Below are 15,027 nucleotides of genomic sequence, written 5' to 3' on the forward strand. Positions count from 1 at the left end.
CTACGGATTACAAACTCGGTCCGGCGTTAGAAGGAATGCAGCCACCCTCCGCCGCCTCCCACAGATCAGCTTTATCTGCAGGAGGAAGAGCATTCCACTCGAGTCCAGGCAATGCCAGGAGACTCCAACCACAAACAAAACACCAGCAGGTGAGCAGTTGTTTCCCCATCAAGCAAACCCTGCAGCACAGCCTGTAGCAGATGAACATCAGTTCCGCCCTCAGTGGAAAAACCATTACATGCACAAAGCCAGAATTCATGGCAAGACAGCTTTGATTTCCTTAATATGCTTGTTGCATTGTTTAATTGCGATCGTCCCGTACGCATAGTCTGGCTGTGGTTCCGGGAGACACAAAAGATGGACTTTAATCCTATGATTTATATTCACACTGCAGAGGATAATCTTGAAGGACAATTTTGCCCCCTTCCCTCCCCCCTTCGCTTATTCCCTAATCCTCCACCATCCAATTCACCAGTCCATCTGCCAAGAAGTCACGGAGCATCCTTATCAGAAGTAGCAGGTTCTGACGCATCCAACATCACCCCCACGTCCTCGCCTATCCATAACATCGCACATCCACCTCACGTCTGCCTTGGGAGTAATGCGGAAGCAGAGCCATAGAACAAGTGGCCACTTTCCGAAAGTGCTCGAACGCCAGAGTCAAGGACAAAGCACATGGCACGGTTGTTTGGTCCTTCTACCGAGAAGCAACATTTCGCAGGCACGCAGAAAAGGCACTTCTTTAGAATCATTAATGACCCCTTCGCCGAAGGCTTTGAGTGTTCTTCCCAGTCACTTTGTTCACTCACTTGATTTTTCTGGAGGGGTTAAATACTTCTCTGGAAACTGAAGTCAAGCTGTTTTTTTTTTTTTTTTGGGGGGGGGAACTAAGTTCACAAAAGACCAATACTGTATTCTCAAAGCTAGTTGAGCAACACAATGCATCCTCAAAGTTCACATTCACTGGAAGTCAGGAATCATTTCCAGCAGCTCATGAAAGCAGTTCAGTGGAAGTCGCCATAAGGATAAGCACATATCTTTTAAGGGTGTAATAACTTTAAAAAATAAATAAATAAATAAAAAAAAATAAAATAAATAAAAAAATAAAATAAAAATAAAAAAAAAAAAAAAGTGAGGACGATCAAAAGTACAGTCTAAAATCCATGTCCTTTCTAAAGGCCTTCTTTTCTTGAACAGCAGTGAAGACAGTGTGGACAGAGGGAGCGGAAGACCACTCCGGCAGCAACGCATGGCAGCAGATTCCTCATCACATGTCCACGTTTTCACTACGTCACGCAAATAGCTAGATGTACCCAACCGGCCCCACCCCAGCCATTGTGGCAGATCACCTTTGAAAGAATGGAGCCATGTCTCTGCCACACGGGGAGACAGACAGAGGCACACTGAGGTTTCCCCACACCTCGAGACCAGGGACCCACGTGTGTTCCATGAGTATGCAAGGTTGGACAGGATGGATCAGCAGTGCACCCACTGCTCACACCTCTTCGCTGCCATGCTTACCCCTCGAGCCATTTTCAGACACTGCTGCAAGACACAGTTAAGCGATGGACATGTATCGTCTAGACACGCCAGCATCCCATCAACCTGAATATTTCAAACGGAGAACGGTAATATCCAATTAAGTAATTAAGCAGGTGGCGGCAGCAGTCCATCACCATCGGGATGCGAGGGGCGAAAAATAATTGCTCGCACATGGCGCCGGTAAGAGTGACGGGGGCCAGAATGAAAAGTGGGTTATCCGCAACACAGAAAGCACTGCCATCCAAAGAGTGTCACAATGGGAAGGCTGCCAGGATGTCAGTGTCTCCATTTCACCAAACATGTTCATCAAATGTCAGTGCTGTCAAGTCAGGGGCTGCTTCATACCAAACCCAAAAGACCCACCGGGGGAGGAATAAATAAATAAATAGATCAGGCTTCTGTGATCCAGACATCATTTTTCATTTAGCTGCTGAGCTCCCTTCTTTTTGCCTGCGGTTTTTGTGGTTTAAATTAAAATCTGATATAGTTATTGTTTTTGCCCAACATAACACTGACTTTACAGAAATAAAAGGACACCGTTCACTAAGGAAATGACTTCAGTGCTTTCCGTCGGGCATGCGAAAACATGCAAATCCGTATCCTTCACCTCATCATTTATTATGAAAGGAAACCACTGGTTGGTTCGGCTTCTTACTGAGCTTTCTTTCCATAGGATCTTTATTCTTCTCTGCCTTCCTGCAGCTCGAACGTACGCTTCATTACAAGGTGAAGAGGGGAGAGGATGAAACATGTGAAGTCATTCTTTGCTATACTTCAAAGACAGTATGATATTAAAAAAAAAAATAAAATAATCCATACAACATACACGTTCCAGCTTTTTGAAAACACATGACGCTGAGGTGATACAGGATAGACTATAGGAGTAATTCCTGCATACCCAACCTCATAACTGCTATATCACAGTTGTCGAATGGTATGTTGCTAAGCCGTGCAAATTAATGCATCTGAAGGGTTTCTAATTAATAAATTACTGAACATCCATATGTTAGTACAGGAGCTGTTAAGGAAGCCATTCACACCATTCACCTGGGCTTTCAAACTTTGCTAATTAAGTTCTGGTTGTGCTCTAGAGCTGTGACAGAAAAAGAAAAGGTAGTTTGAGTTTAGAAAAACCCTAGTTTTGAAATTCATTGAATTCCCTAAAATGAGAGACCAAAAACCAAAGAAAATGTATTACAGGAAATTAGGCATTTCCCAGTTTAGGAGAGGCTGGCCACAACTTTGGGCAAAGTACTTGCTGAGGGACACTAGAGTAAGGAGTCTAGCAGAAAGAGAAGAGGGATGGAGAAAAAGGGAAAAAGCAGAAAGGAAAAGGGACACTAGGGATATTATGGTTACCGTGGCAGCAGGGAGTGCCAGGCGATGCCCAACAGACAGAGCTGAGATAAAATGAAGGCTAAAAGGAGTAGAAAGGCTCTTGGCAGGTCTTTTTTTCTCTTTGCTAATGATGACTGCCTGAGCTGGCATGGAGACAGTCAGTGGCACAGTAGACAACTGAAGGGAAAAGGAAAAAGGTTTCTTTCTCTCAAGAGGCAAGACTGATGACTGATGAATTAGCAGGGCGACAAAGGACTCGGGTGAATGGAGTGGTACGAGAGGTGAAAGTTTCCAGGGAAAGTGGCGCTGAACACGGCAAAGGAATATGTGCAAAAGTGCAGCATGAATGCGGTAAGACCTTCACAAGGTGACCTTTTGCAAAGTCCAACTCGTGCACAAAAGAAACGGAAATCAAGACGAACACTAGGTGTGAGCCATGACATCTTCTGTAGCTAGAGAAACTGCTCATGCAACACTGCCACATCCCCTGCCTCCCATGTCCTCGCACCCTACTTCTGACCCCCGTTTTAAATCAGAGCTGACATGTTGCACAACACTTGTATCAAAGCCAAGCATTACCCTTATACAGCCCAGCCTGCACATTTGACACCCATGAATAAGCAAGTGTGCACAAGATTTGGGAAAAACAAAATTAGGATGGTTATGAAATCATTGCATTAAAATTACAAAACGGTGACCCTTACCTATGAATGCATCTGGAGACACAGGTAGATCAGCAAGTCCTGGTATGCATGTGAATAGTTGTAATCTTTTTGCATATAGTTGATCATTATTACATTTACATACTGTATCAATGCATTCTTTTGTTCCATTTTTTGTTCAGTTAAAGTCAGTTTTAATTGCATTCTGACTAGGAGCCAAAATATCAACATTATCATCCTTCTTTATGAGGCACTATTTTGGAGATGAAGCTATACCGATATAATACTATTTAAAACGTGCACAGAAGAAAAAGACGCCAAGATGGACACTCGGTTTGACCTTTGAGAGCTTCTCTTCCATTTAACAGGTCAATAAAGACCAATGAAAGGGTTGATTTGAACAAAAGACCGATCCATGCAGGAGTTCCTCAGAATCACCCCTGGAAATCCTTAGAGGGAAACAATCAGTTGAGTTTATTTTTATAGAGCACTCTTCTCATCAGAGTGACACAGCAGGCTGCATGGCTTTCACTGCCGAGATGATGATTTTCAACGTTTTCTTAAACTGGGAAATTCTAGCAAAATTATAATCTGTTCTGCAATTGAAATATAATAGGGCCATTACATAAAACAGTACACATAAAAATAAAAAATAAGGATTTCATTAAAAGGAGCGGTGCGGTGGCACAGTGGGTTTGGCCTGTGCCTCCTCTCTTGTGGGTCTGGGGTTCAGGTTCCACTTGGGATGCCTTGTGATGGACTGGTGTCCTATCCTGGGTATGTCCCCTCCCCCTCCAGCCTTACGCCCTGTGCTGCTGGGTTAGGCTTCGATTCACAATGACCCCGCTTGGGACAAGCAGTTTCAGACAGTGTGTGTGTGTGAGATTTCGTTAAAGACTCCCATATTACCATATAGTTCCAAGTCTCATTCATCTAAGCATTTTCATTAGACTAAAAGCAACCCAGTGCATTTTTGCTTTTTACGGTTATTTAAAGCACAGGAAGATTTCCCATGAAAATTTGAAGAATCTGTCACAGAATACCAGCAACATTTGCAAGCAATGAACTTCTACAATTAGTTAATATAAACTGAAACCCACCCATAAACAAGTGATCAGCTGTACTTTGAAGATGAAGCAAAACCAGTCCGCATATATATGATTCTATTCAAAGCATCGGCAGAAAACTTCCAAAGAAATGACAACTGCACACATGTCATTGTTTTATACACTGTGGTATGCATTGGTACTTCCTCCTAATTATGCATGAGATGGAGAAGCTGGAGCCATGCTCTGCCTAGCTACAGACTCTGGGGGAAGGTAGCACATTAAGACACTGCCAAATGGGCAGAAAAGGCCCAGCTACAGATCAGTACATAGAAAAAAAGGCAGAAGGCCACGGTGAGGCTTTTCAATCAGGCCTGTTCAACACTTTCAATTGCCTGTTCCTTCTTGGTTCCAATGGCAATCCCAGTAAGAAAACAGGGAGATGTAGCCCCGAGCTCTCCACCACTTTCCACCCTGCTTCTCACCAGTCACGTCAGCATGATGGATGATCACAGTATTCACATCAGGAGATGCTATCCTGCACTTTGTAGGAAACTGTAGTTGGCACAAGATGAACGCAAACAAAGCTGCCTCTTAGAGAAAGCAACGGTGCCGCTGAGGCTAAAACAAGAAAGAAGAAATGAGAAGAACCAAAATTTGGATGGCCAGGTTTCAGAACATACATTCCTGTTGTGATGCCAGAGTGTGCTCCAAGCGGATTGTTGAAGAAACAAAGACAACCATTCTCCAGATGACTCAATTGCTGCAAGAAGCAACGGACTACTTGGGGTGGCAATTTGCAATAAAAAACAGACCCAACCACAACAGGAAAAGGATGTTCTTCAACTGGTTTCTTCAGAAGTCAGAAGAATTTCACTATTTTTATGGGTATAGGTGGAAACAAGAGCTCTCAATGGCCCATTACTCAGCTTGCTATAAGAATAAAGAAACACTCACTTTTCTTGGGTAGCTGCAGAAGCAGGGTTGCACAATTAAATCAAAAACAAGCCCTTTACAGACAAATAAGGTGACATCATATATAATGGCACAAGACTCATTATAGAAGCAGCAGATAGCAAATGAAAAAAAAAAAAAAAAGTTTAAAAAAAAAATCATAAAACATAAGAAATCAGGGTTTTAAGGAAGCATCTGTTGAGCTATAGCTTTCCCAAGAGAAAGCAGGTCTTTGTACAGCTTATTACTGCTGAACCCTGGGGAAATTAGGCTATTCCAACCATGATCTTATTGGAAAAAGAAGCAATGAACTAGAAACTGCAAACCCAGTTATTAAAGATGGCTTCCTTTGCTCTGTCATCAGGAAAGATTGGTCTCTCACTATTACCAAAACAGTCTTCTCCATGTTGATCATTTACCTAATAAGGAAAAGCTTAGCTCTTACTTTCAAATTGATGACTTGAGTTATAAGCCAAAACCCCATCTGCCAAATTCTGGTCTAACCAAAGCTTAAATTATGAAGAGGAAGGGAAAAAAGGATTGGAAAAGGAACCATGGGGGGAAAAAAAAAAAAAAAAAAAAAAAAAAAAAAAATATTGGGTGCCTTGTTGCCATGTTCATGCCATAACAATGCTTTGTTCCATGGCAGGTGAGGTATAGGGGGTCATTATATTTTTTAGAGTCCAGTTCAATTGGAGCAGAAACTAGGTTTCAGCCAGCAGAAAGTTGAACCTTTGAATGAGGGGCTGGAAGACATTTTCCTGACCAAGCCATTTCCACCATATATTCCAACACTAGGGAGAAAATAACATGGAGCAGGTAACCTACAGCTTCTCTTGGAGCAAGAGCTCCAGCTCACCAAAGATCGTCCGTTTGCAAGCTCAACCATTCACATTTATTCATTTAGATTAAACTGTCCCAATAATTCACACAAAGTGGCTTATGCCTAATAATCATGCGAAAAGATGGCCCAGGCCCTTTGGGTCAAGGGCATTAGGATGGAGAACCCCTTACAAGTTGTTCTCCAGTGTCCATCATCAGACTCAATAGCACGATGGTCTCTTCCTCACGGCAGAAACAATGTCTTCCTAGAAATTCAAATTAATCACTTCTGACACAAACTAACCACACACCACCATTTACTGCAGGAATATTTTTTTCATGAGCACTTGTACAAAACCGAGTACAGGTAAACACACTCATCTTACGCGAACTTGAGAACCGCAGGTGAGAGTGAACTCGGAGCGCCACGTGACCCAGTGGTTAGCACTCCAAGTTTAGCTTGGGACACCCGAGTGACCACGTGTGTTAAAATTCACTGTTGCACTTTACCATACCAGCAGGAAAAGGAAGGCAGTGTTCAATTACCACACATGTAAGATTAGATGCCCAGCATGCCAACTTACACTGTGGGCCAAAAGAAAAATAATAATTACAAATTCAATTGAAGTGGGCAAAATGGCAGGATACAGTAGTTGGAAGAAAGGATTTACTGTAACTCTGACACAAAGGATGCCTTTTGCCTGGTTTAACATGCATTTCTTGATCTGAAATTCAAGCCGTGAAGAGATTCAGGAGGTAAACGATCACTTAGGCGAAGTAAGGATTAAGCTGTGGGTTCATGGAAGGCAAGAGCAGAGGCTCGTGATTCGGTTTAATCCTGCACTCTCTTGCTTATGCATTGGCACCGGGGAGATATTTAACCACAGATGGGTCTGTCCTACTGAAGGCGGTCAACGTTGCCACGCATTTCAGCTTGCTCAGCACCCACCGGGCAAACAGAATTGGGCTCTAACACATCTTCAGCTCTGCCTGAGGTCTCAAATTATTCCGATCTCCTCAAATTACAAAAAGGCGTTTCCGAATTTTATCCTGCATTAATTCAAAACGTAGATGAGGCCACACCAATCCCATCTATTCGCCGCGAACCTGTCACGCAGAGCTCTATCAAATGGTGACCGTGACCCTGGCGACTGTGAGGGGGATTACCCCGTCAACCAATAATGGCCCCGTTGAGACAATCAGAGTCTCTGGAGAGCGGAGAGGTCCTCTCTGCCGTTTAAAGCAAACGCACAGCTGCTTACATGGAGCAGCATCCAGCGAGGGTTCAGAATGAGGCCTTTCAAGACAGAACCGCTCATGCGGAATACAGACAAAAGGGGTAAGGTAATCAAAGCTACTGAAATGAGGTGTGTGAAAGGCGAATAAAACACATTCATAAGGCCGGAACAGAGCAGGAAGCAGGAGTCCCCCTGGGGTGTATCGCTAAATAAATGACACCAATTTGGCATGATTAGAGGACTGGGCTGCAACACCACCTCCAGGGGAAGAGATGACTTGGTCTGGAAGGTGGTATGCGTGTATGTGCGGTGGGAGGGTATTAGGAAGAAGCAATTCTCCAAATATTTTCCTCCAATTTTATGCTACTCTTTTAATATCCAAAATACAAATTGAATATCAAATGTGGGCTCTGCACAGAAGTAAACCTTTCATTTTAACATTTGCTTGGGAAAGTTAAGGGGGGGGGGGGGGGGGGGGTGAGAAAACTACCAGTAACCAGACAGATGGACCGAATCACAGGAACGATGGATGCAACCCTTTCAACAGTAAGGACAGAGGTACTCTACTAACATGGGCACCAAGAATCAACATTAACTTAACAACAACATGAAAAACTGAGCTAGGGAGGAGGAGGGGAAAAAAAAAAACCACTTCAAAAATGCACTGTGAACAATGAAAAGCAGATAAACAGATCCACCTTGCTAAAAGGATAACTTCACTTTGAGAAGAGTGAGAAGCAGCTTTACAACACTTTGCGCAAATATCCTGCAGAAGCTCACAAAATGAGAACTTGAAAACGGAGACAAGAAAAGGGCCACAAAAATACATCTTGAATAACACCCAAAGTGAAAGTCTGAAGGGAAAAGACAAAGATGCGCACGCACGCACACACGCAGTCATGAATGGTCTAATTAAAGAACAGTGCCGTCTGGCTTCCCGCTCGGATGCCTACCGTAGAATGACAGGGTAGTTAAACAGGTGAGCGAGACGACGGGAGTGGCGCTTCCCTTGGAACCGTCGGCCAAAACAAATCACCATCTTATCTGGAGGTTCGCCACGAGCAGCGGAAAAGGATGAGCATGAGCTACGAGACGGGCAGCCCAAGTGGATTTGCATGCTGAAAGTCACAGCACAATCTCCACAAGCCTTCCAGGCTTTCCTACCCAAGTGAAACCGCAGATCAAGATAAAGGCATGTCCTACCGTCTTACCTTGCTCCTTTTTCCATGAGCGCACACTAGACGACGAGCGTAGATAGAAATAATAAACCGTAAGGAATTGGGGAAATCTTGGAAAACGGGACACGTATCGGGGCACCTAAACACGGCCTGTTCCTAGAGACCGAGAGGAAGGAACCGGACCGGGTTCAACTGGAAACGGACTACGCAGAGCGAACTGAGGAGGACCACACAGGCAGGACTGCCTCAGCCAGTTCAGATCTGTTTGGAAGCTCTACAGAACCCAAATGCGCAAACCATCGCAACTCTGTGGTTCTCAGTGGCGCACCAAAATGCAGAATCTCTCCATTGCAGAGCAACGTCCTGCCAACATCACCATTCGGGATGCTTGGACGGCCACAAAAACATATTCGGGGCACAAATCAGCATCAAGAACGGGATACGACTGAGCCGCAAATGGTACAAGAATCCAAGAGTGTGTCTTTGTCTTGGTGTTCTCTACGCTACAGCACCACTATCTAGGTTCTGGAAGAAAAGGACAGAACGAAGAAAAGACATTAAGCGATTTTAAAGGCATTATAGATTTAAGACAAAAAGATGGATGGTTTAGCCCAGTAGTCTCCAAGAGAATTAATAGGATCGGGTTTATCGGTAGGATGACAGCTTGTGACGCTTCATCCAAAGGGGCCATGCTGTTCCCCAAAACAGACCAGACTGGCAAGAATTAAAAACCAAAAAAATCTGCTTCCCTGGCTGGAAAAGGGACTAAAATAATGATACAAACAACCACAATATTACGTTTCTTTGCGACAACACTGATTTTCCTTACTCTAACAGTCTGATAGAGATTCTTAAATTTTGTTGTTTGCAAAAAAAGAATCAATTCGTAAAAATGGGGCATGAGCAATATGTTGAGCAGTATTTAAACACCACGTGCGGTTGCCATGGTTTCTGGGTGGTACATCTGTGACCGATCCCTCCGAAAGCTCGGTGAGGTCCGGTTGTACTCTCAGGTCACACTGCAGATAAAATCTAGAGACATCTTACCATCATGTCTTGGGAAAAACATAAAAGGTATATTATTGTAAATATTAGACAAGCAGTATCAGTGTAGCACTGAGGGATTCCCCCCCCCCCCCCCGTTACTCACTTCGATCACCAAACCTGACCAAAGGGTCACAGGAGTTAAAAATAAGTAAGCCTATGTGGGCAGTTTTTGATCCATATCAAAATTATGGAAGAAAGAATGTCTCCTCGTCTGCAGTCGGGGCACTTCACGCAAGACGCACCAAAAAAAAAAAAAAAAAGGGTTCCTAGGAAGACTGCTTAAAACCTGGGTCTCAGCAGGGCTCCAAAAGTGCCCCGAGCTCTGGATGCCAGCTAACATGTAAACACTAAGCTAACACGTAAGCACCAAGCTGGCCTGAATACGGGCGCCCGGTAAACAAGCCGGCTGCTATCAGGCGACGGCCGGTGTCGTCGCTCGGCAACTACAGAGACGACGACTGCCCGCGGACGGCCCTCGCACCGAGCCGTGGCTCTCGAAAGTGGCTCTGCGAAGCGGAGCCAGTCTATCCCAGCAGCCCAGGGGTCTGGACGGCCCTGCCGATAACACGGGGAATACCGTATCGCTTCTGCTTCCGCCAGGCAGTATCACAATCGTTCGTGGAAGGGCGTAGAGTCTTCTAGCAATCTCAGTTCCACCTCATACTCTCCTGCCACTTAAAGCCAAAATTAGATTTAAAGTGCTTTTCCCTAAGGAAGTCAACAGCATCTCATGGGAAATTATGCTGAACTTGTCTGTGTACAGTAGAAATTATAGGTCTTTTGCTGATTCTGGAAGGTTATACACGTACAAAACGGAAAGCTGCGGGGAGCTGATCGTGCTCATCCAGAACCTCTTCTACTCCTTAAATCTCAAACATGTGCCAGCGAACGCTGAATATTGTCAATAAACGCGCAGTCGCTGGCCGGGAGCGATTCTAAGTGCGACATCCTTTACCGTTTTCCTTGCCATGCTTTAAACAGCAGATGTGTAGTAGGGTCAGGTGAGGCCACGTGACGTTTCGACATTATATTGCTAGAAGTCAATCCGATGTGGTCCCAACAGAGTGCGGGAGAGAATGAATGACTTAATTTCACAGATTAGGAATCTTGTAATAATGACATCTAGAGCTTCACTTGAATCAATAAAGTAATTAAAATCTACAGTAATGCATGTGAGAGACGCCAAAGATCTCGGTCACAACGGTGATTGAGATACTCTGCATTATGGAGATTAGAATTGGATCAGAGCAACTCCAGCTGGCAAAATTTAGAAATATACACCCCTCTATTTATTCTCTCAAATGTTTATTCAGTTATTAATACTGCTGTGGATCAAGGAGGGAACCCACTCGGAAACGTTTATGCAAAAAAAAGTCACATTTTTGACATCTTTTAGAATAAACCATCTGCCACCTTTTGCATCTGAATGGGCTGTGCTGAGACTGTTGGGACTGCTAGATTACAGCATACACTCACACTCTCTCTCTCACACACACACACACACACACACACACACACACACACACACACACCATGCTTGACTGCATCCTTCCATGCCACTTTGTTCTGAACCTCAGGACTGTTGTCTGTAGCATTACATAAACTAGCCACTATTCAGCAATTCAGTGTTAGTTCCTTGATGGCATACAGGTGAGGATATGAACAGGTATCAATAACTGCTAGGTATTATAAATCCAGCCATTAATCAACAAGAAATTTGACAGTTGCATGCATCATTTTCCCTGTCTGTACTGCCTGCCTACAGGAAAACACACAGAGAGCTTAAAATAAAGCACAACAAAGGCCACCAGTTAAGGGAGGAAAAAAAAAAAAAAAAAACCACTTGTCACCTCTGTGCCAGGATGGACAAGCTACAATTTGCAAAGCCCCAAATTACAGTTTAAAAATGTCATAAAAGTGGCTTCTTCAGAATAATACAGATTAGAAAGCAACAGGACAGAACAAGGGAGATGGACTCCAGAACTGGGGAAAACTGCTTTTTTTTTTTTTTTTTTACTTAAATCAAGCAGAATATATGGACTTTAGTTTCTTCTTTTCATTTTTTATAGTTCTGGTTTGCTCTTACAGGCCTTCATGAATATGGCAAAAGAGAGATTTAGCTTCCAAGGTTCCCACACCACAAAACTTAAAATTATTCTGCTTCGCTGCAGTCATCCAAAAAAGAAATAAACTCCGACCTTAATAAACCTACTGAACTGATAAAATAGAGTAATTAAGTAATTTAACCCTTTTTATGGGTATATTAGCTGTGGCACTGCTTCAGTAATTTGTAATGACTTAATTAGAGCAATAATGAAGAAATGACTAATGTCTGCTGGCTTTTTGCCAAGGAGCTGGGAACTGGAAAAGCTGAAATAAAAAGCCTAGTAACTGATGGTGTTTGATACTGGACTAAAAAGGACTACATTTCCTCGACTGTCTTCAAAGGTCTGAATCTGAAGAAAGCAGAGGTTTGTCACCTGAGCCTTACCTCGTAGGACCAGACGCACTGCACGCCGGCAAAGCGCCGGACGCAGCGGCCCACCTCCACATCCTCATGGGTGGTGTACATCTCCTGCAGGCACTGGCGGATGTGGGGCACCATCCGGCGCAGCACCTCGCGGCTCATGATCACGCCCGGCCCCCCCATGCAGAAGTTCTCTCCGGGCTCGAGCGCCAGCTTGCCCAGTTCGTCGCGGGCGCCCATGCCCGTCTGGCCCAGGAGGAGCGGCGCGCTGCTGTTGAGGCTGCGCAGGAAGGCCTCCAGTCGGTCGCCCTTGACGTAGACGTCGTCGTCGGCCCGCATGAACCACTCAAACTTCTCCAGGTAGTGGTCGTGCATGTACTTGAGCATCATGAAGGACTTCTTCTGCGGAGGGTAGGAGTCGTCCACGTTCTTCAGCGCCACAATGGGAATGGGGATGGAGGTGTCCGAGCCTTCGCTGGAGAAGAACTCGACCCTGCCCGGAATGGTCTGAGCCCAGGTCCTGCACAGCAACGAAAGCCCATGTGGCAGACCATTAAACTCACAAAAAGGTCCAGTGGATCCTGACGGAGGCAGGACCCAGCGGCACAGGAGAGACGAACACGCAGAGGAGATAAAAACGGTTACATAAGGGAACGATTTAAGACAGAAATACACACCAACTGTAGACGGCATTTTTGGCGTGAACCACAAAGCAAATGGCATTTCCGTGTATTCTGAGCAGCCCGGCCCTTACAGCTCACAATGAAGCATCTTGGACAGATTCAATTATGACCAATTCTGAACAGCACGCTTCCAATTTCAGAAACAAGTTTAAAAACACCACTTGTGTACGTCCACCCAGATGGCAACACCCGTATTTTCACCTCTGGAATATTGAATCTCCCATAAAACCAAGAGAATGAAAAGACGCCCCTGTTGAGCCTGTGCGTCCTCTTCTCAGCAGATCTGATTCTCATATGATTTTCTTAGAGCCCATTGCAAAGTCTGCGCTCTGATGAAGTCAGATGTTCATCATGTTACTGTTAAAGACACCAGCTATTTTCAGCCCTGACAGTTACCTTCCTAAAGCCCTTCTAGCAAGGTGCTTTTTGAGACAAAGAAAACATTTATCTTATGATGTGGCTAAAGCACCAGTTTTTCCTAATGATGACTGAGCCAGCGTGGGTCTGTACTAATTTATACCAAATAAAAAGAGAATAAATGCAGTGCGATGTCGCAGTTCCTAGATCCGCTAATAATTCTGATCTATTCCGAATTTTAATCATTTCACCAAACCAATGAACAGATGCGCAGCAGGTCGCTCAGTAACGATGATGAAGCCGCGCTGTGTCAACGTGGCCACGTGCGATGAGTCCTTAGCAACGGGGAGCTCCCGGTTTATAAGAGAAACTTGAGAAAGGGGTCCATTTCCGCTGTCAGTGTCACTGAGGCTGAGTGACAGTGACTGACTGACAGAGCCCTGATCGCACATCAGCCCGGTGCGCCGAACGCTGTGTAAAACACGGTTTTACTGCACTGGGCAGTGGGACCCGGCAGCGCAGCGTGTCCAGCCCGGTCCGCCATGGCATGGAGAGGCAGAGAGAGAGAGTGCGCTCAATTGCTGGAGCAGCGCGTGGGCCACATGGCTGAGTGGACTGCGAACGCGCACCGCGGGGAGCATCCATTCGACCCACCTGTGCGCGGCCACGGCGCGACTCCTCAGGTACTTCTGCGCGGTCATGACCCCGACGAAGAGGAAACTGTTGGAGCTGTGAACAGCATGCAGCGCGTCCGGCGGTCCGCTACCGTGCGCGTCCCAGCGAGGCGCGCCCCCACCGCCGCCGCCGCCGCCGCGCTCCCTCGCGGAGAGCCCGTGCGCGCTGCCGCAGCCGGTCGCGCTCGCCCTACGCTTCTGTGCCGCCTTCTTGAGCTCGGCGGCGCGCGGCAGAATGAGCCTGGAGGCGAGCGTGAAGCCGAGCACGAGCCCCAGCAGGACACTGAACCATGCCCTGCGACCCCTGGCCGCCATCGCCCGCGCCTTGGCTTGGCCGAACCGCGTCCCACAGCAGCAGCGCTCGGTGTGGAGCCGCCGCACTCAGCGCCTCCTGCCCACGGCAGCCCTGCTCCGTCACAGCGCGGCACCGCGCGCACCGCTGGACACGCTCCCACTCATGCTAGAAAAGCCTCCGACCGTGGGGGGTCTTCTCCTGCTGCTGCTGCTGCTGCCGCCGCCGCTGCTCCTAGTCCTACTGCTGCTGCTGGTGCTGCTGGTGCTGCTGCTGGACACGTAGCGGCACGCCCGTCTCCATACACCCCCCGCCTATTGCTGTCCCTCCATGTCACGCCTGTGAGCATGAAGTGAACGCGCGTCCTCAGGAAGTGCCAGGAAGGACGTGATGTGCGGAGCGCGCTCTTCTTCGCTTAGAGGGACGCCGCTCCATTATCCCATCCACTTCGCCATTGCGAACAATGTAGAGCCCTTAGAGCAAGGCGGCTTTAACCGTCCGGTATGACCCAATGAGGGCACCGTTGCTCGCCTCTCATTGGCTTATTTACATGATGACGTCCTTGTGACAAGACCGCTATTTGCCTTAACCCTGTACACGAAATCCCCGCTATACGTCCCTAACATGGACCGAAAAGTACGTCTGATAGCAATATCGTGACGTACCGCAGCCTGTTCTTCCGTCAGAAACAAGACTTGGTGAATGCTGACGTGCAACTTAATCTTAT

At 46.1% G+C, this 15,027-nt stretch overlaps 1 protein-coding gene across 1 annotated transcript in view; it reads right to left on the bottom strand.

Annotated features, from left to right (window-relative positions):
* The window catches only part of chsy1 (chondroitin sulfate synthase 1), a 38,933-nt gene extending 24,157 nt beyond the window's left edge, over positions 1-14,776 (bottom strand). The window contains exons 1-2 of the mRNA XM_018763259.2: positions 13,989-14,776; positions 12,319-12,814 (exon numbers count right to left, since the gene is read on the bottom strand). Of these exons, the coding sequence (XP_018618775.2) occupies positions 12,319-12,814; positions 13,989-14,323 (831 nt within the window). The 5' untranslated portion in view covers positions 14,324-14,776. The remainder of the gene's footprint in view (positions 1-12,318; positions 12,815-13,988) is intronic.
* Positions 14,777-15,027: the final 251 nt, after the last annotated feature.

This window comes from Scleropages formosus, chromosome 11 (assembly GCF_900964775.1).
Source record: "Scleropages formosus chromosome 11, fSclFor1.1, whole genome shotgun sequence".
NCBI classification, from domain to species: Eukaryota; Metazoa; Chordata; class Actinopteri; order Osteoglossiformes; family Osteoglossidae; genus Scleropages; species Scleropages formosus.